The following is a 25815-nucleotide window of genomic DNA, read 5'->3' as shown; positions in this document are numbered from 1 at the left end:
TTGCAAAATAATAAGCACTCAGCACTTCTTACAATGCCAAGGACCTTATAAACATAAATTAGCAATAACTATCAGGTAATCATAATGCCTCTGGTCTGTAACACAGAGAAACCGAAGAAGAACTGAAATGACACAGATCTCCCTGCAAGTCAATGGTGTAGCTCTTCGGGGAAGAGGCCTTTTCTGTGTCCAGAGTTTTTCTGGCTCCTGATCACTATACAAATAAAGAATAGCAGCATCTGGACTTCCCATCTTTGCTCATTCTTCTATGTCTTGGTGCTTTCCATTACATGTGATTTTATCATTAATAACAAGAAAAATGTAAGTACTTCCTTGACAATTTCTGCTGGTAATGAGATTGTAATCTGAATGCTCACATCCTTTGAAGCACCCATTAGAGGTACAAATACATGGCTCACAATCTTGGCATCATTTTTTGCAGTAAGTACTATTTTTAATACTCATGTGTACTTTGGCTAATAGGTTGGTTATTTTATCCTCCATTTCTTCAGTCACCGCTTTTATACAGAACATGACCTGATGCAGGTGCTTTATTAACATTTACATTCTTACACTTATCTGAACCAAAAGCCAGCCTCTCTCTTTTCATATTACATATATTTTACAGCTAAAGACCTGCTATTTCCTGCTATCATCTCTACTTCAGAAGACCACTGCAAAAAAATCCTTTAGCTCTCTGCAATCTCCTTATTATTACTGGTTATTGCTTCTACATTATGATGGTTAAACCACTATTTGTCTCCTAGAAACTTTCCTCTGCTGAATTATTTAATTGGACGTTTGAATTTTTTTACTTATAGGTGTTTCTTTTCTAGTACACCCGTAGTTCTGCCTGTCTGTATTTCTCTTGATATTTCCTGTGGTTTCTTGCTGTCAGTCCCCCTTGGCTTAAACCCTATTGTCTTAAAAACAACATCTTGAAACAAATTCCTGTCACTTGCCTTTTAAACCAACCAACTTGTTCTTATTTTATTTTCACTTTCTCTCATCTCTTTTTGCTCTATGCAATGACATGCGGTTGGACTTCAAGAATACTAATTTAATTAGTCTCATCTTTCCTTCAGGCTGCTTGTGGCTGGAGAAGGGCCCAAACTAAAACCATAAGGTCAACAACCCTTCCTTCCTGTACCTTCCCGATGTACTGAACTGAGCAGTGTTGAAACTCTGTGCCCAAATCCATATCCAGACTTTGCTAGTAGTCCCTAATTTCATAATGGACTAAAGTAAACCTGGCCTCAGACCAATTCTTTCTTCTAAGATGCTGGCTGTCAGCCTATCTTCATCTGGAACGACTTCCTACGTACCCTCCTTGTACCACTGTGTAGAGTTGTGCCTGGAGTTTGAATAGAAACTCTCTTCCTCTATAACTTGTGACGGCAAAAATCAAGAGCATTAAAGAATAAAACGGGAGGGAAGTGAGAGGTGGAAGAAGATCTAATGCCTGGTGCAGAAGACTATAGCTAAATATTCTGCTGAGAGTTTTGTCTGGAAACAGGGTTAAGACTGGGGTGCTTTTCTCTCATTCTGCCCTCATTTCTGTAGCCACCGAGGGCCCTTTGTGAACAAGAGAGTCACATGAAGCGCTCCCTACAGTACAGGTGAAATTGCAGAGCAGTTGGAGATATCCAGGATTGCAAGGTCTTAAGGAACTTGAAACCTTTCCTCAGGGAGAGGTTTCTTCCTCCTGATTTGTCCTGGTTAGATTTTGCTAATTAAATCCTTCCTAGGGACATGTTCAGTGGCTCGCTCTACAAGCAGTTCTAGGCTGTCCACATGTACTCTAATTCAATGACACTTCTGCCTGTTTAACACATGCAGCACCAATATTTTAACAAACATTTCCTGCTTATTTAAATGCTTATTCTTTGATTTTGAAAGCCAGCTCCACCACTGGCCCGGGGATCTGAGCCCACTTCCTCTCCAGCAGCTACCATCGAGACAGGGGAACATTGCAACCAAAGCAGGAAGGATTATGAGAGCTTCCATGTACAATCCAGGAAGCCAGAAAAGGCTTCTGTTTCCAGAGCACACGCAAGCAAGCTGTACCAGGTTTAAGTTTGTCATACCTATATACAATTTTCAGGCAAAGTGTGAGGCTTGGAGAAGGTCTATCTGCTCTAGGGAAGCACTGTGACAGGGGTATCGGTTATCAAGTTCATGTACCACCCATTTGGGTTCAGAGATTACACATCAGAATTTCATACTTCTGAACAAATCATGTTTTAGACAAGGGGTGCTTTTGTAAAAGGTATATGCAAGAAAGAGGAGGCTAAAGTGCAGCAGGAATGTGCTGGCGATGCCTCACTGAAAGGGGAGCCCCGTCACCCCAAGAAACAGGGGCTGCTAATTCACTGGGGGAATAAAGATCCCAGAGAGCCTGGGAAAAACAAACAGGTCCTTCTGGGGAGTGAACTGTTTTTCAGGATTTCTTGGCAGGCAACCAGCCACTCTGCTTTGTAAGGTCTTGTTCTTCCTTGCAAGGAGGAAAAAAATGACTGAAGGGCTCCGTTTTATTGAATAAAGTCATCATAATGTGCTCAAGACCAGTGCCACTGCTCCTCATTGTGAGAGCTATGGGGTGTAGCTGCACATTACAGGTGCTTGAATAAACAACATTACTACTTCTAGGAGAGGATAAAATATATAAAAGACAAGCCTAATGACTTCAGCCCAGCCAGCTTTTCCCCCACTCTTCACAGCCCCCCTTCCCACATCCCAGACAGCCTCCAACCCAATACCACTGCCTGTCTCCAAATGTGTGACAGCAGAAAAAGGCCTTTTCTCCCACAGGAACAGCCAGTGCAACCCAGATAGGCTGTGGGGAGGTTTAACCCCTTCGCTGGCTGGCCGCACGCTGTGTATGGTTGCAGGAATGCTGTGCCACATATATATCTGTTTCCCGAGCTAGATGTGTTTTTTTTTTTTTTACTTACCTTCCCCATTCCAGCATGAGCATGTCCCAGCTTGACCACTACAGGGAAATTTGGAGTTGTGAGCTGAAAGACAAAAGAAGGAGCTCCTCATTAGTTATTTTTTTCCAGCCACTGTATATGAAATAGTTTACTTTTATTTAGTAGTTTTTATCCCTTTCCTGGATTCTGATGGGAGGATAAAAAGGTCAAATAAAGGTTATCCAGGTGGTAGGACAGCAAGCAAAAGTCCTTTCACTGAGACCCATATGATGGGAAATGGAAGCCAGGTAGAATTCCTCAGCTCTGACCCACTTTTGCTGCCTGATAACAGTAACGACTAAAACCTTCTTATTCTTTCCTGTTACTTTTCACACTCTTTACATATGCGTGTACACTCATATACATGTAAAAATCCTGCACCTGCAAGCTTGAGTAAGTGAACACTTTCAGATGTGAAAATGTCTGAATTGTGAGAAAGACTAGGGTGGTTTGTTTTTTTCCACACAGACTGCTTTGGCCTTTAAGGTGAGTGTGAGCAGTCCTTCAGCAGCTCCCATTCCCCTCCTGTCAGCAGTGATGGGGGCAAGGAGAGAGGGAACATGAGCCAACCCTTGGGTGCAACTCACAAAGTCCATGTATTCATAAAGCCTCTTCCTCTCTTCTCTTAACTTCAGGGGTGGGTATAGGGAATAAAAGAAGACAAAGGGTTGGAAAAAAATAGAAAAAAATATGTCATGTCGTCTCCCTGGCTTGTGTGGTGTTTACACTGGGCAGTGTCCTGCCATCTGAGCCATGGAAGTGCATCTTAGTGCATATGTGGGATTTTACCTGGATAACTGTAGGTATCTTCTCTGCCTTCTGTTCCTCAGTTTCATGCTCATGCAAGGATTCCCTTGGAGCAATCAGCTGAGAGCTGGGTGGCTGGACTGGTAGGAAGTGCATACGCCAGGAGTAAGCAGGTTATATACACCCCACCTCACCTACGTACCGGTTGGCTCATTTCTATGCCTCTGCTTGACATCCCTCTGTGATCTTCATCTTGTTCTGCGCTCCTGATTCTTGTGATCTAAATGCTATCCTTTCAGTACAGAGCCTTTTATTTTTTATTGCGTATTTCATTTTCTTTAATGGGAATTCTTTAAAAGACACTGTTGCCTTTACCTAAATGACTGAAGTGATAAGCTCCATTCATTAAACAGTTAACCTGGGGATCTGGCAATGGGAGGGAGTTGAATTTTGACAGATAGATGGCTCTCCTATTTATTTAAGTTTGAGAATAGATAAACAAATTGTTCTTGTGCTAATTACCAATTGTCTGTATGGACAGGCAGGCGCTATGCCCTAAAGATAGAACGGTGCTGCAGTCTCCATCTGTGGCAGCTCACTATAAATAACAAAATTAGTAATGAACGCTGATATGTTTTGCTATTCAGCTGCTTATGTAAAGAAATGTCACAGGAGAGGGGAACAGTGAGTGCATTGTGTTCTCAAACAAACGTGTGTCACTTGTGGAGACCTTCTTCATGCAGAAAGCTGAAGAGTTCTCTTCAGACCACAGAAGGGCACACAGCTACAATAGATCACAGTCCTGGCAGGGACCAGCACCCACTGTTCAGAAGAGGCAAGACACTGCGATAGGTGGCCATCCTGAAGCTCCATAGTTAAGCATACGGCCAGGCACATGAGTTTGTGCTCTATTTCCCCTTTGATTCTCTAATCCCTTGTAAGAGCCTCAAACTTAATTTGCTGCTGGCATAAATGAATCAAATGGAGGACCGCACCTGAGGCTTACTGAAGATAGGGCTATGGATGGACCATGCCAGGCCTTTAATGCTGGAAGATGGAAGATGACCTAGTAGTTAGGGTACTCACCTGCTCAGGCTCTGGGGAGACCTGGCTTGTTTCCCAGCTCTGCCATCCATGCCCCATGCACACTGTTTGAGCCAAAGCGCTTGCAAGCCTCTGAACCCTGTTTGTGAGGGGAGGCAGCAGCTGTTCCTACCACACAGGAAAAGCAAGCTGCATGCTGTGAGCCAGCCCGATGCCCCGGTGAGGGGGCTGAAGAAGTGTGCGGGACAGATAATGTTCTATCACCAGCTCAGAGCAGCCAGAGGCAGGAAGCAATGTTTCTGCCGCTCTGTGTACTCTACCTGTGGGTTTTGCTGAGGGAGCTGGGAGTGGGAAGCATCTGTTTTCCTGTGTATATGCAAAGTAAGTTTGGGATCCAATAAACAACTCAAGTTTACGGCTTGTCTGGAAGAAGCCACCAGCAGTGACAATGCTCTGCTCAAACCTCTCCCTTTCTCTTTGCTTCTTGGAAACATGAGCTCAGCTTTCTTGATAAGGCTTGGCCTCATCCTGCGTAGGGGTGACCAGCTGGTGCCAGAGCATGCTGGGGTCACAAGCTGCCTGGTGGGGCCATGGAGTGTGGGGCTTAGGGTGGAGCAGATCCAGACTCTGAATGTGTGGCAGCCTTGCTGGGAAAGCTGCAGCTCCAGGGAAATGCTGGCACATGGTTTCCCAGGAATCTGCTTCTGCATTGAAACTCCACCAAATTTCCATGCATGTGAACTTGCCTTGTGGAGGAACCGATGAGAGAGAACAGCACATATGCTTAGCTGCCTTGTATAATGGGTTTATCTAGTGACAATGGAATGTCCTTAGTGCCTGCTGAAGTCAAGTGGAATCAGAACTTTTGAACAGTCTACAGGACTAAAGCAACCACATTCCACAACCGCGCAATAATGGAGCTAGGAAGCTCTTACTGAAGTGGTAGAAGTGGGCTGAACTCCACTGCAGTCAAGGGGGATTCTTCCAGCTTCCACCAGAGTCTTGCTGGGACTTGAGTCCCATTTCTCTTGCTAATAAGGTGGCCAGGCAGCTTACTTGCCAAGCACCCAGATGGATAGGGAGGACAAAAGAAGGAAGAATGTATTACACACATGACTATGAGGCAATTCGCACACATACATGGTGAGAAGTTCTGGGGATTCCACAGCTACCACGAGGGCAGACCCCTGAGCTGGATATTTGCACATACTTAGCCATAGATTTCCTGGGAAAGAAGATGCTTATAATCAAAGGATAGCACTGGAGTTTAATAAGAAAAACGTGTTTTTACTGAAATAATGTGAAGAAATATGTCTCTGTCTTTCTATGTCTTTGTCTGTGTGTTGTAAGGGCTCCTTTTTTTGGAAAAACGGGGAAAAACACTTTGATGCTTTTAAAGTGTTCATGGGCTATTGGCAGGGCTGGTATAGATGATGTCTGCAGGTTTTGGCGTGGGACTGTAGCACTGCAACTAGCTCAGTGATCAGATGCAGCGTGTTAGTTCATATGCATAACAACCCTTCAAATTCAAATCCTACAAATGTATTCCCAGATGCTGTCACACAAAAGCCTTGAGATGGCAAGCTTTATATATATGTCTAGAACTGTCTTCTATATATGAAGATGTCTGTTTAGAGTCAAGCAGGAGTTTGAATCCTGAACCAGAAACTCAGCAAAGCCATCTTTAGTAGGAGTGAAGGGAGAGTCATGAATTTATTTCCAATTTGCAACACTGGTGGCCCAAAGTATGTCATTCTAGACCCTGTTTTAAGAGCTCTGCTCTGTGTGTAGTGTTACTGCAAAGATCACTTTGCAGTTAATCAGTATTTTGACACTGGTGTGTAAAAGTGGCTGGTATGCATACATTATCCTTTATTTGAAAACACATGGCTGTAAACTATGACACTTTCCCTTTACCCTCTGCCTACCCTTTCCAGCAAATAATGAGGTTTTCAATACTTCTTGTAAATACACGAAAATTTTCTCTGTTGCTGGTGGAGCAGTAGAACCGAGTTGGATCTGAATTGATCTGAAGGGAAGAATCTTAAATGAAACCTGATCTATCCCATAAATGCAATGCTTTCCACTCTTTTGTTTCATGGGCCTTCAGGAGAGATACTAATCTTAGGTCTGTGGTTTTGTGTGTTGTCCTGTAGTCCATAAACAACGCAGAATGTCTCCTTTGATTTCTTTCTGCCACGTTTAGTTCTGTTCAATAGTTCACATTATCCATCTCATCCCATATGATGCGCTTAGTTTCCAGTATTATTCTTTCTTCTGCAAAGCCTTTCCAGGTAATGCTGGAATGACTAGTCCAGGGTGCATGGATAATATTAGGAAGAATCTGGGAAGGTGGGAGATAGACTTCAAAACTTTGGTCTCTTGGCACCAGCATAGCATTACCATAGTGTCTAGTGTTTTCAATGAGGCCAGAAGCCCTCATAGCACAAGGTACTGTTATTTTTGCTTCATCCTTCTCCCAGAAGAAATATTTCAAATTTTTCAAGCTTTTATATTCTAAACCTGACCTTTCTGTTTATTTAGCTGCCTTTACTTGTATGATGACAAAGTCTGTTCTGGGTGGGTACCTAATGGATTATGGGAATGTTGCTCATGCAGTGCAAAGCGAAATGTTGAAAGTAATGTGTGTGGTACTTCTCTGGTGTCAATTAAGCTGTAGGAGCAGTGAATATATATAATTTCCTGTAAAAGCAAGCAAGCTGATTCAAATCGACAGGAAAGTAATGATGTCATGGCATGATGTCATTGTGTTTATGCAACTATCTTATTGAAAATCTGAGCTGAAGATCAGCACTGGTTGCATGCCAGCTTTGCCAGGCATGGCAAAGTCAGGGCTGTATAGTGAAATACAGAGGAGATGCAGTATTGCTCCCTATTATTCACTTACTCACCCTCAAGTCGGCGCAATCGCCAACTGCATGGAGCATGGCTCATTCAGTGGATTAATACTGTGGCCCCTTGGAGGTTTGTGGTGGCCAATAACTATGACAGACAAGTCCTTCCCCTCTGCTGTTTATCAGATCAGAAATAGTGTAAGAAACAACAAGCAATGATGGGAGAGCATGTTGAACAATAAGAGGTGCCAGCATTAACATCTGTGCTCTATTAAAGACACATGATATAGATTCCTTTAAAACACACACATGTGTATTCATTACTGTATTATAATTACAACACAACAAAGAAAAAATCATTAGCTAGGGAAAGATGGCCTATGCTTCCAAGCCAGCTGAAGTAAATCCTGAGGAGGAGAAGGTATCCTCAAGGGTCTCTGGAGGAAGGAGGAGGCAGGTTTATGATGAGAAAAGTGATAAGATACTTGTGACAGGAGAAGTTCAGTAACAGCTGGATCAAGACAGCATTGTACAAGATAGGACGTGAAGCAGTGTGGTGACTGATAGATGGGATGGCAGCTGGGATACAACAGTGCTCCTTCTAGCAAAAGAGAAGATGGTATATCCTTTTAGGATGGGTTAAGTTTTACAGAGCTTTACTGACCTGAGGTGATAAAATTAGTGCTGTGGACGAGGTGGATGATTTAGTCCATGGTAGTTTTAGTAGCCTGTAAGGGATGCTTGTAAAATCAAATGGGACTGAACTAGCACACTTGATGCAAAGCACTGTGGGGGTAAAGGTCGAAGTTTTAGCAAGCAAACAAGTTTTGGAGGTGGCAAAAAGAAGAGGCAAGAATGAGGCTGCTGATTACAAGGTTTTGTGGGAGAGAAAACATTCAGTAATTTGAAGAGGACCTCACTGCTTCAGGCCTGGGTATTTGTGAGAGCAGTGGGAGGGCCAGGAATGAGTGTGAAGCAAAGGATTAGATTTAAGATGCTTTAGATGGATGGACTTTAATTTCTCTTAGTACTAGAGCCGAGACCTCCAGCTTCAAATAGGAATGAACATAATTAATAACTAGGTGGAGATACTGCATAAACGAATTTGTGCTACTAACTGAAGCCAGCAGTGCCTTAGGGCATGAAGATCCTTCAGGATGGTAAAAAGTTATCCTTTGATTCTATTATTCCTTTTAAAAAGCACAACACACACAGGGAAAAAAAAAAACCCCAACAACAAAAACACCAAACCACCAACAACATGGCTTACTCTCCATATCCTTGAGTAAACAAACCACAAACCAATGTTTCAGGGCTCCTAACACTTGCTGTGGTTAGAACAGGTCATGGAAGTCAGTGGAAAGGGTTAAGCATGAAATGGAACTTTTTGTCATTAATCCCACCTCTAATGTTATTTAACTTCTCCTTTATTTGAGACAGGATGCTTTTGGGTTCCCAGTAGTCCCCCTCAGCATTTGGAGGCTAAGAGTGTGAGCATTTGATATTATTCTCATTCCCTTGGAGCTTCAAGTGTGAGGATTATATGAACATATCCAGACAAGCAGATGCTCAGCAACAAATAATATAGTATGTGTGTGCTTGTGCTTGCATTCACACACATATCTAGCAGTCCTGGTCAATGAATCCCTATCACCATATGTTAAAATGCAGGCAAGTTTTTTAAAGCTTGTTACAAGTACACAGAAAAGTTTAATTTCTTAATGTATGGTGTTCACTTAGCCAGTATTTTGCAGTGTTGCCTTTAGGGAAGCCTCTTGTCTTTCCTTGTGTGCTAGGAAGAGTGAATACATTCCCCCAACTCCTCATGTTGAAAAACTGTTTAAATATTTTTTGTGGGATGCTGTGGAAGAGAAGAAGCTTCTGAGTTTCCTCCTCCTGACCTGAGTTTGGTATCTTTTGTGTCTTTCTCTAATGAGAAAATTCCGATCCCCATGTAAACACATTGCAAAGGGAGAGATGGTGAACATCAGTTGTTGACAGGGTGGGAAACTCTCTAGGAGTTTTCTTTTGATGGGTTACTCTTGGAAAAACTGTAGCACTGAAGCTGTGGTAGAAGATACAGGAAAAAGACAGAGGGGGAAAATAAATGCTTTATGAAGTTATGCTGCAGTCTTCAAAGCCATCTCTCTTCCAAGAACCACTAAGGTTCACAAGACAAGGGGCTGACAGTTTTCTCTTCACTCAGAAAGCTTGGCTGTCCCTTTCTTGGGGCTAACTGAGTTCTGAGAAGGGTATCTTTGGAGAGAACAAAACTTCCCTGCACTTCACAGTGGAAAACAGCCTTCAGCAACACAGGGTAGGAATAATTAGGTCTCACTGAAGCTGATAATTTCCCTGTGTACTGCTGGTCTCTAACTGCACCATGCAGTCTGCTGCAGGTGCTTTCCTGTCTTCAAAGGGCAAAGTGAACATGATTCTCACCCCAGCTTTTATACAAAGTAAAGCTGCATGCCCTGACCGCAACGCTTGGGAGAATCATACATGACTCTGAGCACTTGGTCATGATTTCGCAACCTTCTGTAGCGTATTTGAAAGTGGTCTAATTATGTCAATGTAAAATGAGAAGCAGGTCCTGGGCTTATTAATATATTCATTAAGAAATATTCTGCCTGACACAGAAATGGCTGTGATGTTGTATTGTAAGTCTCATGCTGTTGTAACTGTGCCAATGACCCTGCACCATGCCAGATGCTGGTAGGAAGATGGCTACAAGCAATGAGCCATGGATGCTGCCTGGTACAGGGAATGGGATACCATGGTCCACGGGAACATTTGAAATTCCCTCTGAGCTCCTGAAAGCTGTGGGTAATGGATCACCACCTCCTTCCTTCTTGCCATTCTTCAGCACTCAGAGCCATAGAAATAACAGCACAGAGAACCAGGCAGTCACAGCTGGCCTTTTTTTAAAAATATCTGTTTTATTTTTATACCTCTTCAAAAGCACAGTAGTAATCTTGATTAATGCCCCAGAGCATAAGGGACTTATGACATAAAGAAGAGCGAGGAACATGGGAAGTGTTACCCTGCAGCTGGCATCTTAGGCTATGTCTATACTAGTAAATAGAGCAATGACATAGCAAGGACAATGGCTCTAACCGTTGCCTATACTGTTAAACTGTTAGATTGATCTCTGGTATACTGTGGCTCAAACCAAATAGCTTCTCCCAAACAATTCCTAAGCACAACATGGAAACCAGCATAAGTCTGCAGCCATACGCCATAGCATGCTCTGGAGGCTAAGAGAATTTGATAACTTGGCTGGGGTAGAACAATGCCAGAGTTTCCAGAGAACGGGCCTCCTAGGAAGAAAATTAACTCTACCCCAGCCGAAAAAAGGACAGCCTGGCACTGTATGGTTTACTGTTGTTAATGTGGCCTCAGTTTGTCTCACAAGGTTGAGAAGGAGAGTACTTTTATCTCACTTTATGCCCTATCTTTTTTTTTCATTTCAGTTGCACAGATGAATGGTCTATCATATGCAGCCATACATCATACCATTTCTATACGATAATTTCCACTGACTACCTTTTTCAGAGCAAATTCATAGTGGATGCATTTTTTACCTACAGCCACAGATATTTACACCACATTTCTTTTGTCCGCTGACCTGGAAACTCAGGTATTGCCTCAGATGAGAAATGTTTATGCTATGGGCCCAGTTTGTCTTGTTTTACAGCCAAATCTTATTTTTAGCATTTTCAGCCCTTAGGCTCATGCAGGAATTCAATTACTTCACTAATGTGGCTGGCAGTGAGATACACATCCCCTACTTTTTGAGCTCTGGGACATAAATGTGGGCAGTGGGTGTCTCCAAAGCCCTGTTCCATGGACCTACCTCCATGGTAGTTCCATGTAGTTTCTCAACTCCTAGTAGTAAGCACATGTAGTTGAACACTGGCAGCAGCTCCTCTGAACCCTGAATGTTCTAGCATCTTTAGTAGGTACTTAGAGCAGGTGGGGGTCAAGTATGAGCCTTGTTCTTCCTACATCCTTGTTCTTGTGCCTCACAGTTTCAAGTTTCTTTCTCTGGATAAAAATCTTCTGTTTACCCAGACTAATTTTTGACTTATGTCAGAGACACTGAGGACATGAAAGGCAGCCATTGTATCCTGTGATTGAATTAGCTCTGTGTCTTTTGAGATTTCTCAGGAACTTTCAAATTACATGTTTTTGGGAGAAGCCAAAAACTGTAGGAAAGGCTCTATTTTACCATCTTTCCAAAGTCAACAGTTGCTTGGGGAAGAAAATGAAGTCCCGAAGTGCAAACTTCATACTTTCAAAGCTGGAAGTGTCATGTTTCAATGTTTCTGTGAATGAGCAACTAATTAACTTTTTTTTTTTTTTTTTTTTTTTTTTAATCCAAAGGGGAAATGAAATGCTTTCAAACTGTAAAAGGGAATTTTTTCTGACATGCATTTTATTTCTCTATGTTTCATTCTTGAGGCTTTCTGAGATTTTGACTTCGGGTTGGGGAAATAATCTGAATGAAACCTCGAAACCTCTCCAGAGCTGAGAGAACTTTTTCCTAACTAGGCTTTAAGGGCATGAGCCCATCATGGCACCACATGAGTATTTGTCTCCCTCTTGTGGCTTATTCCATGCGATAAGGTACGATCCTGCTCCACCTGTTTGCTAAAGCCATTAGAGTGTCCAATGAAGTGGAAGAAACGTATTCAGTGGGTGTCCTGTGTGACTGTTACACACAAACTCTGCCTGCGACCGGTGCTGGGTGACAACCTGGTTTGCCATTAGGAGTCAAAACGAGCAGGGGAGTCGAGCAGGCTCCACACAGGACGTAGGCAGAGTTATTTTCAGCTGGGTCTGGCTTCTGTTTACATCTTTTCCAGCTGTAGCGAGAAAGGGCTTCCTGAAGTGAACACATTCAGAGGAAGACAGAAGAAACCACTGTGTGGATCAGCCTTTTTCACTTCGCAACCACCACCTTGGTCAGTGGCATTTTTTCCCCTGCTGAGCACACACATTGATGTACTGCAGGCTGCAGCAGCCAGGAATGGCAAGCAGCAGGAAGCAGAGAAATTCCTTTTGGAGTAACACACAGACCCTCTTCTTTAGCTTAGGCAAGCCTGGAGCGGCAGAGGATGCTGTGGTCTCTGTGAGCCCACTCCCTCTGTTTTGTCTAGAGAGAAAGGGTTCACCCTTTACTGGAAAAAGAGGTGGAGACCTGAGCTGATTTCATCTGTGAGGCAATATCTCCATTTCTCTGGGATAAATGTGAGTGAGCTGGTCCACACCCAGTACAGGAAGGTATTTGTTTCTTTCCCAGGCACATTTCTGAGGCTGTCATGGGATCCAGGTAGGATTTTGGAATGTGGACAGAAACCTGCATGGAGGTAAATGGGCACGTGTCTGAAAGAAGAGCATTTGGCTCACCAGGGGAGATCATGCATGGTGCTCTGGCTGGAGGCAGTACCAGGCACGGGGTGAGGCAAGAGGAGCAGAGGCACTCCTGTCTCTGCTACCTGTTGTCACGGAATGCGCTGTCCTTCCATTGCTGCCCGAGCATCATGCTCACTCACAGGCAAAGTCTGAACCTAGTCTGGAAGGACAGGTATTTGTTTCCTTATTACAGTTCTACCTCTTTTATATTACAGTTCTACCTCTTTCATTCCCATCAGATCCCATGCCATTAAATTATTTTCCAAAACTGGTTGCTGAAGTCTTTTAGAGTGGTCCTGGCTTTATTTCTCATGGAGGTAGTGCCAGCACGTCAGAAACGCAGCAACTGAACTCTGCTGAGCTGCTGTGTTGCACAAACTGTTGCTATCAAAATATGTAAACCAAACTTCAGGGGAGTGGGAGCTTCTTTCAAACAACAGCAAAAAAAATATCTTTGCACTGACAGAAAAAATGTTCACTTTCTCAAAGAAGCTAAATCATACCTTAATCTGTTTAGAACTGCTCAAAACCTGTAAGATAAAACTTAGTCTCAAGTGGAAGAAGCCAAATGGGCTTTTCACTTTTTCTTGGTTTTGTCTCTTAAATTCTGGAATCAAAGGAAGTTATGTATACGCTTATCCTTGTGGGCTTCTCAGCTGATGGGTTTTCACCCATCAGTTGTGGGTGGGACAATGAAGAAAATGTTCAAAACTTCCCATGCAGAGGTGGCTCAGCTAATTCTATGCTCAGAGAATAGCAAGTGTCCGGGCTGTACATCTGTGCACTTTTGGACTTCAGTGGCAAGAATCTCATACCGGTCTTTGAGGACAGAATACTACTTCATATGCATTTTGTAGACAGCCCTAATTAGCTAAATCAGTTTGTCTGCATCATAAATGTAAAGCAGTGCACACTGGATTTGTCTCTAATTGTGGCATTGCTGTGGTGATGGGTTGCAGACTTTTTTTTTTTTTAACTTTCTCATTAGTACTTAGCTTTAGGCATTTGTGAGAAACCACAGCCTCCAAAAGCTCCCACTCCTGTCCTCTTAGTTTTGACTCACAAGGTTTTAATGGATGAACAGAAAGCAAAGAAAGCCTTTGGTTCTCATACCATTCAGCAAACCTCCGGCTGGCACTGGCATTGTTTGGGAACCCTTGTGGGGATGAAAGCAAACTCTGTACAGATGTGGCCTCTTCTGAGACCGCTCTTTGAGGCCTGTTGATTCTCAGAACAAAAAGCACGTGAGGAGGGTGACTGGCAGGGGATTTCCATGGAGCGCTCTAAGTGAAGTTATTTTAAACTGATCCTGCACCACACAGGGCTAGCGATAGTCCTCGGTGGGAGGGGTTCCCAAAAGCATGAATGCTGCTGTGACCCTTTGTACACAGTGAATTTTTCTGTACCCTCAGTGGAACCAGAGGTGGCACGTCTGCTCCACACAGTGGGACACTGTGTGGAGATCCTCTGGGCTGATAGGCTCATGAAGCACATCATGATGCAGACTCACCAGTTTGGAGCTGGGAAATGTAGAGCTGGATTATGTGGCAAAAAAGCTTATGCAGGGACAGCTTGGGTGTTTCTGTTCCCAGACCTTTCTAGGGAGGGAGAGGGGGGTTAGCATACATGGGTCTGGCCACTGTGTGGTTTTGGACCTTGGTCTCCACCTGTGAGAAGTTAATGGGGTGAAGCCATCTGGTTGGGTATCTCTGTTTCTGCCATGAAGACACGTTTGTGGAACATTTACGACAAATCCTGTCCTTTCTTCCTAAATCCTCACGTAGGGAGTTTATGAGGCATGATATGCAAACCCTGCCCCATGAAAGGATTAACCAGCCCTCAGAAACTGGGAGTGGTAACTGGGGTCCCTCCTGAAACAAATCCCACTATGAGTACGGCTGCTGATTAAATTGAGGTTTTAGATGGTAAAACTGTAACTGGGGCAGGAAATTTGATTACATCCATCAATCCAGACATCTGACTTCATGCTGCTAAAGCTGTCCTGAACTCATCACTATGACAGTATGACAACTTACATGTAAAGACTGAAGCCCTGGCCATGCTGAAAGCAATGGGAGTTAGCTCATTCATTTCAATGAGGCTATGGTTTCTTTTGCAATATCTGGTAAAGCATGTTTATCTCAGATTCCTCTCCCACCCTGAGGTATTTTCACTGTTTTATTGCTTGATGATGTAACTTCTAAGCAATCCTGTGAGGATGGCCTTTTGTGCCCAGAGTTGAGGCTGACTGAGAGTAGGAGGGCAGCTGAGAGGCTGTGTGGTCAGTCACCCAGCTTATGATGCAAGGTCCCAAGGCGACATGGACCAAAGCCACCTTGAGGTGTCCCTATGGCAGGGAGAAGAAGCAAGCTCCTCCGGGAGCTTGGAGCAGTGCTAGGAAAGCTTGTAGAGAGAGGAAGCGGCTGATCCCTTCCCTCTTCTCTCTTCCTGCACATCTGTAAGGACTCAGATGAGACCATTAAGAAAAGGCTGGGACTCTTCCCTCTAGGATGGCACATCTCTGTACCACACCAGTGCTGTCCTGGGATCATGGGTCTCATTTGCCCCAAAGTTTCCAGGTTGCCAAGGTAGTGCTAGGAGACAAATAATTTCTATATGTGATTTCATTCTTTTATGCCATAAGCTAATTGCTTCCTTGCACCACAATATGTTCCAGCTGTTGGTCTTTATCTGTTTCTGGGTTTCTTCTGTCACTCTGGTGCATGGGTAATTTAGAAATGGTTCCCACATTTCCTCTTTTACTTCAAAAGGAACAAGAGAACAAAAACACTCACAGGCAAAATCTGATTGCTCCTTACTATATTTCTCCAAGTAAGAGGCTCCAAGATCAAATTCCCTAAAATAATCCCTATCAAAAGGGTTACTTTTTGCATTTGTTGATGCAGAGCAGAGCTTCTTCCTTGGTAACACTGCACACGTAGAAGCCCAGACAGAACTGGTACAAACTAAGCCGTGCAGTATGCAACAAACCCAGCTTTAATCTTTCATGTGGTGAGACTATTTGTCCAAGCTTACAAAGACTGCCCTGGCTTGGGAGTGAGGGAGAATGAGGACCCTTTACTTTGTAGAATTTTATGTGATCCTTTTGTGTCTCCATCAATAGATGACAATAATTATATTAAATTCACTTCCTCAGATCCACCAGGCTGTTTTAAGAGGTGGTTAGCTGGTACACAAGACTAGATAGACAGCCAGAGATCAGATTTTCAGAGCTGCAAACAACCCGTGCAAGAGGTGGATTAAACTGGTCCTTCTCCAAACACAGCCTCAAAACATTTCCCAACATTCAAGAGCAAGATTACAATTAATGCACTTTCAAGATACAAAGTACCATATCAGTTTTAATTATTTTCAACTGAAAATGTGTTATGAAGGGAAGAAAAGAGGTAGAAGGAGTTGTCTGGAGAGGTGGGTGAACTTGGCAGTGAGATTCAAAGCTGACCTTTTCAAGGAATTAATCACTGGCTAAGCTAACATCTGTCCTGTAAATTTAATAGAGGACAGACTACTGAATTTATGGAAAGGGTGAGGGAGAATTTTTAAGTGAATCAGGAGGAAGAAATGAAAACGGAAATGGCTGCATGGGATAGGTGTGATTGCAAGTGAGCTGGCTAAACAGGGTGAAGCAGAGCATGTTTGCTTTAATTCAGTGTGAGTGTTACGGGAGGCAGATGCCCATGGACACCCTGATCCTTGGTTCCTGCTGCTCTCCTCTGCTTACAGCTTATTGATGTGAAACGGAGACGTGAAGAATTAAATACCCAGGTGCAAACTGAACCAGCTCTGAACTTCAGTGACCTCTATTTCAGGCTCGTTAATCTGATCTGTTTTGGGAGTGTCAGGTGGTGGTCAGAAATTTTCTCCCAAGGGAGACCAAAAGAGGTCTATTGCATGATCATGTTCATGAGCGGGGTGAGTTGCATCATGCAGCTTACAATGCTGTTGGGCAAATGTACCCAGAAATGAGCAGGGCAGATGTAAACTGTGCATGGAATTTTTGTAGCGAAAGGGGTTTATAATGACTCCAGATGACATTTGTCATCTGTGCTCTCAGTAGCACCTCAGTGCTACTGCTATCCTTGCCAATTCCTCTCTGTGAACATGCTCAGACAAGCCAGTGGACAACAAGTACTTTGTCCCGTTGGGTCATGCTTGGGGCATGGGCCTTGCTGCCAGCTTGGCTGTGGGAAGTATGTCATCCAGTGGAAGTCCATTTGGAATATGGGGCCCCAAACTGGCACGTGTGCTGGCAGCAGTGCAAGGCTGGGACTCTTCCTCTTCTGTGACATGACAGGCCAAGCCCTGCTGGCCAGGCAAAGTACTGGCACACAGAGCTCACATAGTGAACCTCATGTTAGATCTGTCTCAGGGACATTTGCAAGGGATGGTGCAATGTATGTCAAGTGAAGAAAGGAGTTTTAGGCTGATAGAAGTGAGCCTACATTGGGACTTTGTGCAGGTAGAAAAACTGTAGGGCTGACCTGGGCTTTACACTGCTCTGGGGCAGACACGGGCAGCAGGAAGGGAGGAAGCCCCACAGATACCATGGTCTTTTATAATGAGAGGCTTATACTGACCGTAGATGACATTGAAAAGCCCCCTGTCTGAGTGCTGTCAGGTAATAAAGTGACAGCATAAGTCCATTATGCGTTAGCTTCTGATCACCCTCCTGACTGCAAAGCTTGAGTTCCCAGATTTGGAGAAATAAGGGCTTAGCTATAGGGTTCAATATAGCTGACTGATCTGAGAAAATGATTCAGCTAAACCCAGCACTGACTAAAACCAGAGGGCACCTCCTCTGTGCTGCTCCAGGGCTTCCAGCTTAGGGCTGAGGTCTTCAGTGTACCAAGCACTGGACAAAACCGTAAGGCGAGCATCCAGGCAAAATATGACTGGTGAATAAACAGCAGATGTGTAGCGGGAAGATGGTCAGCACAAATTGAGTATACGTCAAGTTGTGATAGAAAATCATCTAAGTAGTTAACCAGGCTAATCAGGGGTAGATCCTGCTAGCCTGGTGCAACCGATTCTGAGACTGATTATTTGACAGATGGAGATGTGAGAAACTGTCACAGCAAAGCAGGTCCTTCAGCCATTCACACGATGCTGAGTTTTCCCAGGAATGCTGGCCAAGTCTGCTTAAGCCAGAGTTTCTGTCTTACCTAACCCACAGGCCTGGACCTGATCTGTAGTAAAAATCCTGATGAGATTTCACACACTCCTTAGCTTAGATGAAGTTTAAGGATGCAATGAAAGAACGAAGTCCTTCTTGAAAATGAGTTCTTGACTTCCAGAATAGAAGCCCAGGGTTTGGAAACCTGAGATCAACATATTTCCACTGATGAAAACTCAGTTTTGAGCATGATCCGACAGAGCTCTGACTTACTGCCTGTCTGGGTGTGGTGGAAAGTATATTTGTTTGCAAATCTGTGTATTGGGAAGGACTTGCAGAGGTGCTTTTTCTTGGAGACAAGATGACCTATTATCTGTACATACAATGATAAATTAAACTTAGAGTATACTATGCTGAATGCTGTGCAAAATATACTCTGCTTCAAGCATACAGTCAACACAAACAAGACAACGGAGAATTATCTTCATTTTGGGATTGAAGAACTGAAACACTGGGAGATTAAGTGACTTGCCATGAATCAAACAGGCAATCTGTGGCAGAGCCAAGAATAAAATCCAGATCCCACTGAAGCAACCTAACCAGGAACATCCTTCCCATTGAATAGTTTAATTAACATAAATTAAGCAGCAAGTTGACTCAACATGTTTTTAATTTTACATGTGTACTTCAGAGAACACAATAATTGCATTTTATAATCTAAAAATAAACAAACACATGTCTGTCAGAAAAACAACAGGCGCACAGGAAAAACAGTTCATCCCTTTATTATATCTGGTGTGAAGTCCTTCGTTAGGACTAAAATTGTTTTGTGAAGTGAAGGAAGGAGGCAAAGAACTCTCTCCTTCTGTGCTAGTTTATTAGAATTAAAAATAACCCTTCTTTTAGCTCTATGCTGTCTGAGTGCCAGGGCTGTCTGTAAAGAGAAGAGCCAAACGATGGATTCTTTAATCACACATCCTGCCAAATCCACCACATCTTCAGTCAGCTCAGTGATGTTCAGCGGGCAAGAGGCAGAGCTGAGAAGCACCTAATATGTGCATTTGAGATGGTCCAAAGATGGAAGGAGTCTGGAAAGCACCTGAGCCCTCTCACGCGCTGAAGGGAAGATGGGAGTGAAAGAGATACAATAGCAAATCCCAGTCAAGGGGAAGATGTCTTTTAAGCTCAAGAACAAATCTGTCTAGTCTTTGAAGTTGGCTACGCCAGGCTTCATTCCCAGACAGCAGGGTGAGCATTCCTCTCTAAAATTAAGTCCCTGGCAATTGCTCCCCCCAGGAATAGGCATGTAGTGAGTGTAAGAAAGCTACACATGAGTGACAATAGGATTTAAAGAGCAAGAGAGACAGAGGAACTGATTTAGACCTCATGGGAACATTCATGAAGCCTTTTCTACATGCAAAACACTTGCATTGAATTAAGCTAAATCAATATAAGCCATCTGGAAACTGATCAATAGGGATGGCGTTCACAGGCAAACAAGAGATTATTTTGCAGGGGCTGCATACCAGCCAAGGGCCACGTAGCCCTGGTCAGCACAGATTCATGGGGAAGGTCAAAAGTCAACAGCAATTGTGGTAACCACTCTTGCAACACATGATGCAAGCACAGCTGCATGTCTGCACACTACACCCCTCACAAATCACAGTAACATCACCACCCCTGACAACAGAGTACTCACCCTGAGGTAACTACCCCTGTGGATGAGAATATATGAGCTGGAGCTCAGTGCTGTGCTAGGAGGCTTGTGTAGTTAGCCTAGAGCACATGCTGAACAACCACAGCTCTGCCCTGTGCATGTTTTGTATGTAGATCAGATTTTACTATCTTGGGGTCTCTTCTGCAACTCTTTTCCCACAGTTAAAGTGAAACTAGAAAATTTGGCAGACTCCTGGCTTTTGTCTACAGAGTTGAAAAGGCACAACGCTCTCTTCCTGTGACATTGCTACCAGCATGACACAACCCCTGCTTTGATTTTCACTGGGGCGATTTTATGCATGTTTTTGTCTGTGAGGAGTATCAGGGAAATGTCAATAATATTTCATGCACCCAGCGTTATGTCTAAGATTGCACTTTGAGGCAGAAACTTGGTAAACTGGAACCTGGTGGCTGCATCCTGGCAGCCACTGCATCCCTTCCAGGAGAAACTGGTCCTGTTGCACTCTGCTTTTCTTCCATGATCAAAGCTTGAAGACCTTTATAAGGTCTAGATAGATCCCACTCCTGTACCCAGGTTTATGTTACTCCCTGCTGAAGAGCTGCGAATGAGAGACTGAGCAAAGCAGGCCTCTGTCACACTCCTTCAATGAGATACTTCTCACCTAACATTAGACACCTATGAATCTCATTTTTACCTCTGCAGCAGCCAGTCTGGACAATCTTTAAAATCAGTGGAGAGAAATATGAAGTTTTGGTGCCTCACTTGTCTAAACTATTTGAGACACGTACCTCAGGCTGACAACAGCTGCTCCCCAGCAACATCTGTATTTCTTCCCACTGACGATAAAGGCAGCGCTGGTGACCAGGTCAAATATACACACCTGCATAATACACATCTACAGGATGCATGTCTGCATTTGGTTAGGTGGATCCTAGCTCTTGAATTAAATTGATTTTGAGCAGTGCCCTGGTGCCCATAGGTAAAAAAAGCAAAGAAAATGCTCTGACTGGAAGAGTGAAGTCACTGAAACCCTCACCGTACAGAACCTGATGCTCTCTGTGAGTATGGAGGGTAGGTGGAGAAAGTTTAGACAGGGCTTTGTTGTCTATCAGCACATAGTGGGGTGGAAAGGAAGCCTGGTTTGCTCTAAGGTGCTGGGCAGTGCTCTGCGGTGATTGTGCTTGGAGTGTGGACATCCTGTGTCCTTCTGGCCTCCACTGCTAGTATGTGGCCCTCAGTGATTGTGGGAAATGATGCTAAGTGACTCTTCAGCTGAATGCTTCTACAACAGAGGTGGCTTTATTTTTGACAATAGCTAGTGCTGAAGTACTGGATGCTTCTAATAGTTTTGAATTAAGCTTGACATATGAGGCTCACCAGGATGCTATATTACAGGAATTTGAAGAATACTGGCTTTCACATAAAAATGAAACATGTGAACCATATGTTATTAAACAGTACAATAGCTGGGCAAAAATGCAGCAGAGTTTGGTGTTGTCAGGGGGCTGAAGAGTCAAGCTCCTTGATTTTCAGGAGCTGAGTCTCTAGGAAGAGAGAAAACATGTCTGGAACCTGAGAAAAAGCAGTCAGAATCTCCTGGATTTATTTTTGGGAAATGGCAATAAAATTTGTCAGCCAAAGGAAGTTACCTAATTCAGACTAAAACCTACCTAAGACAGGGAGTGCTATCATGCTGCAGAGGATGTAGGCTGTTACAAGACAAGAGACTGGCAGCAGTATGGTACATTGAGCATGGAGCTGTTGTCCTCAGAAAGCAGCACATAGATCTACAAACGACACAAGTCAGGACAATGGCTGGTATTTGGAAAAACCTTCAAGAAACACAGTAATTTCCTACTTTCCAAGAGATTCTCCAGCATGGACAAAGAGGACAATAGCACCATGTCCTCAGATTACTCTTCATGGGACTGGTGTGCAGTGCTGCAGAGGATTAAAGCACTATCATCTCAAAAGCAAATGAAATGCCTGTGCCTTGAACAAGGATATTGGTGCAAGCTGACGTGTTGCCAGGAATGGGCATGTTATCGTGGAAAGCAAAACCATATGCAACTGACCATAAATAGGTGAAGCTCAGGGCTTACTGTGGTGAGCTAATTGCTGTTAGAGTTGTGACTAAACTCACAGGCAATTAACAAATTGGAAGAAGTACAATTTATAATCACACCAAGGGAAAAAAATTATCCACGAATGAAAACATGACACTCCCTTCATCTCATTAGAGATGTAACTCACCAAAGAGGCAGAAGATCAAAACAATTGAAAAAGAGTTTAGGATATCTTCCAGGGGAAAGGGAACCTGTTAAGGCTTGTCATATATATACTGAAAGCACAGGCCGGTCAAGTAAAAACTCCCATGGCATGGGAAGAGTTGGTCAGCTGATGCAGTCTGGCATAAATTCCTTTATTTCAGAGAAATGGGGTATTTATTTCAGAGGGAGCCTTAGCAGATCACTCATAAAGGTGATCATATCCATTTTTGCTAGAACTAGTCACCTGGCATAGTTAATGGCTAACACAGCACCGTAGTTTAGTGGGTCTAAGTTTAAGCAGTCTGTGGTGAACACAGCAGGAGACATTTTATAACCAGTCCAAATTTATACTCAATACAACAGGTTGGTAGAAAGCAATATCAAAATAAGAAACCACCCACGGGAAAAGGGTAAGGAGGTTAACTGTGACCTTCATTTAGCATTGTTAAATTACAGGATTGTACAGAAGATGAGTGGTTTGTCAGCTACAAAGATTCTCTTCAGCAAAAATCTGAAATAACAATGCTTACAGTGTTAGAAACTGATGACACCAAAGCCTGGCACATCTACAAAGAAACAGATGAGGTAAAACAAACCTTTAAGAACTAAGGTCCTGGAACCATTTGCTCCTACATGAAAGCAAAGCAGATGATCTATGCAAAAAAGCCCCAAAACCCAAAACCTGAACACCGCCCCCCCCCAATAAATCCCAGTTGCAAGCATTAGTGAGATCTGAAATTCTGAAATAGTAGCCTTGAATTCATGAGGTTGTCATAACAAATGGACATTTGGTCTCTAAAAACATAGATGACTTCTTAAATTTTTGGAAGTGGTGGAGAGATGAAGATCACAAGGTCAGTTATTTTGCTCAGGAAGGTCTCAAGCAGGGGATGATCAGAGCTGGCTGAGGCAGCTGCATCCTAGATTATGGCACAATAAGAACAAACTAACTCAGAGGTGCTTATCAGTAACTGCTGGTAGTTTTGCACTGATGGGGATTTTGAGGTCTATGCAACTCCGCAGGGTAGCTCAGAAACAGACTATTAGTTACTATGCTGTGTACATGTATCTGGCATTCTGTATTACATTTTTGCTGGCAAAGATGCATATGGAGAATTGTACTTTTAAAAGGCTTTCCAAAAGCAAGTGGCAGCAGCAACTGGCCTTGATCACCAGCCCATGTTATGCATTGATGGGTAGTAGAAGATCAGGCCCCAGTGAAGCACACCTCCTTCAGACATCGCTCTAAATGCTTTCTGAACATTTCTGAGGTGGAGCTCATTCAGGAATAGTTTACTGCCATTTGGTGAGAAAGTACTGCATCAGCTGGCATTCAGGATAAGATCTCTTGAAGTCAAAATAATTACTCAGAAACTGATTGCACTTTCATCACAATACTGATTTGCCAAAAGATCACATACCAGTCCAGTATAACTTTGGAAAAACAACCAAAAAAGTACTTGAAATGCAAGTTTTCTGCAAATCACAATGGCTTAGCTTTTTGTGAAAAAAGTCATCAAGACAGCATCTTGTAGTGGAAATGCCAAATGGAAGCAGGAGTGTTTTGAATAGTAGGAGAAGATTTCATTTCCCTTAAATGCAGATTTGCTTCCCCATGAAAATACATTAAAAGTTTATCAATATTACTTTTATGCAAAGCAGTACTATTACAATATTCCAAATCACACAAGACTTTTAATTTTGTAATGGTCTAACTGCTATCTTCTTCTAGGACTGCAGTCTCTTGAGTTATCAGAATACCAACAAATCAACAGCACAAATCTAAGAGAAGCACCTATGAATACTCCATAAATCTCAATGCAACTAGTTACAAGCATTAATAATTGTAAAGTTAATTAATCCCAGTGGTACTCATGTATCTAATGACTATTTCTGTGGTCTGGGCCTTAATACTTCTCGAGGAGAGAGAAAAGCATTGTAATTGTATTGAAAATAGCTGAAACATCCTTTGTTTTATCACAGCATAGTTTCTAACTTCCAAACCCCTTCCCCTTCAAAAACCTGTAAACCTCAAAATGCCAACAGCAAAAAGTAAATCAGTGAAACAAAAGAGTTCTCCTTAAAATAAAACATAAAATTAAATTTCCTTCTGGAATCCCCATAGTCTTCTCCCATCCCAGCAAGGGAATAGTGACATTGGTTCAAGGTGTCATCCCCTTCTGAGTCATTCAGCTGCACAGAAAGGAAGGGAAAGGGAAAGCATTCAGAATGGGTCTCCAGGGCTTTAGCCCGCTGGATTCCTCCCCAGCATACAATCTCTGGAAGAAGCGGAGGAACCTCTTGAGCAGGAAGCGATTCAGAAACATACGGTGGGCTGTTTGCAGTGAGTCACAGCACATCAATAGCAGAATTGTCCAGAGACCTATAGAATGTCAGGACTCTTTTTATACCATTGTGCAAACACAAGTACCAAGAAACATGTGTTTCCTATCACCTAGCCCAGTTTTATGCTAGGCTAATATATATATTAGTCTGTCTAAATGCATGCCTGAAAACAGTCCTGGGCTTGCATACATGTGTAATGCTTGGGCATGTTGTTGTTGTTGTTGTTGTTATTATTACTACTTAGATGACAAGTGTTTCTGTTGGAGATTGTATGGATGCAATTACAATTTGTTCTTGGTTTCCAACAGACTGCACTACATAAATATGTATACTTTGAACGGCATATATGTTTAACAATGTCTTCTATGAGCAGGTTCCATGCAGACATGCCATCAGGTTTCTGTGGCCAATCACAGTAGTTTGTAACACTCCAGCCTTGTCTGAGGAGTGGTGATACTCACATTGCCTGTAACTTATTATAAGATACTAGTCTACCTTTTGAAAAATTTGCCTTCTGGTGACCATTCAAGGTGGAGTATTCCACCTTAAATACCTTCCTTAAGAAAAACGTGTGAGGAATTTCAGGTAAACCAGGAGGCTGAATACCCTTACACATATAGACTCATATACACAAACAAAGGAAAGATTGTTGGTTTGCCCATAGTGAAGAATACATGTGACTGCTTCTTTGGAAAACTGACAAGTCCAGCTATGAAAAAAACCAATGAAGTGTAGCAGTCCTTGGATTTCTTCATCCTAATGAAAATTTGGCCAAATTTGAAGTTTCAAATTTCTGGTGCCTCCTGCAGTTAGCACCTGCTAAATGCAGTCTTGCCAAAAATCTACCCCAAGCCTATCAAAGCATCTATCTACACTGAGCGGGTTGCTGAAGTGCAGAGGCTTACTGAGATCTTCTGCAATTGCAGGTCTCGGGTGCTGCAGGTTCTGAACTGAAACATGGGAGTCTATGGGTGTGGAAACATGAACAAACAAATACAGTGAAGAAAATTACTTTGTGTGAACTGATATGTAGCAATTATTCCTGTTCACTGTTCATTCTTACCCTGCATAAATGGGGGGGGGGGGGGGGGGGGGGAGGGGGCGGGGAGTAATTTGCAGCAATCTAACCTTCAATAAAAGGCAAATAAACTACATTACTTTTACAGCATGGTAAAAGTTGTCATGCAGACAGATACCCATTTGTGGTCGTTAAAAACTGACAGGATGTGCTACTGCATGGTGACATTTTTGCATATCTGTTCCTTTCTGTGTGTGTACCACAGCTCCTGTGCTGGGTCAGTGTCAGGGCTACAGCACTGCACCTGAAAGCCATGGTTTAAATGGAAAAAGC

At 43.1% G+C, this 25815-nt stretch overlaps 1 protein-coding gene across 2 annotated transcripts in view; it reads right to left on the bottom strand.

Moving 5' to 3' along the window:
• Positions 1-25815, bottom strand: part of SYN3 (synapsin III) — a 201142-nt gene that overhangs the window by 31142 nt on the left and 144185 nt on the right. For both annotated transcript variants that reach the window (XM_055809185.1, XM_027796796.2), the window contains exon 8: positions 2955-3017. In XM_055809185.1, coding sequence (XP_055665160.1) covers positions 2955-3017 — 63 coding nt within the window. The remainder of the gene's footprint in view (positions 1-2954; positions 3018-25815) is intronic.

Source organism: Falco peregrinus, chromosome 6 (genome assembly GCF_023634155.1).
Source record: "Falco peregrinus isolate bFalPer1 chromosome 6, bFalPer1.pri, whole genome shotgun sequence".
NCBI classification, from domain to species: domain Eukaryota; kingdom Metazoa; phylum Chordata; class Aves; order Falconiformes; family Falconidae; genus Falco; species Falco peregrinus.
The sequence above is the reverse complement of the archived record's forward strand: the minus strand, read 5'-3'. Positions and strand labels throughout refer to the sequence as shown.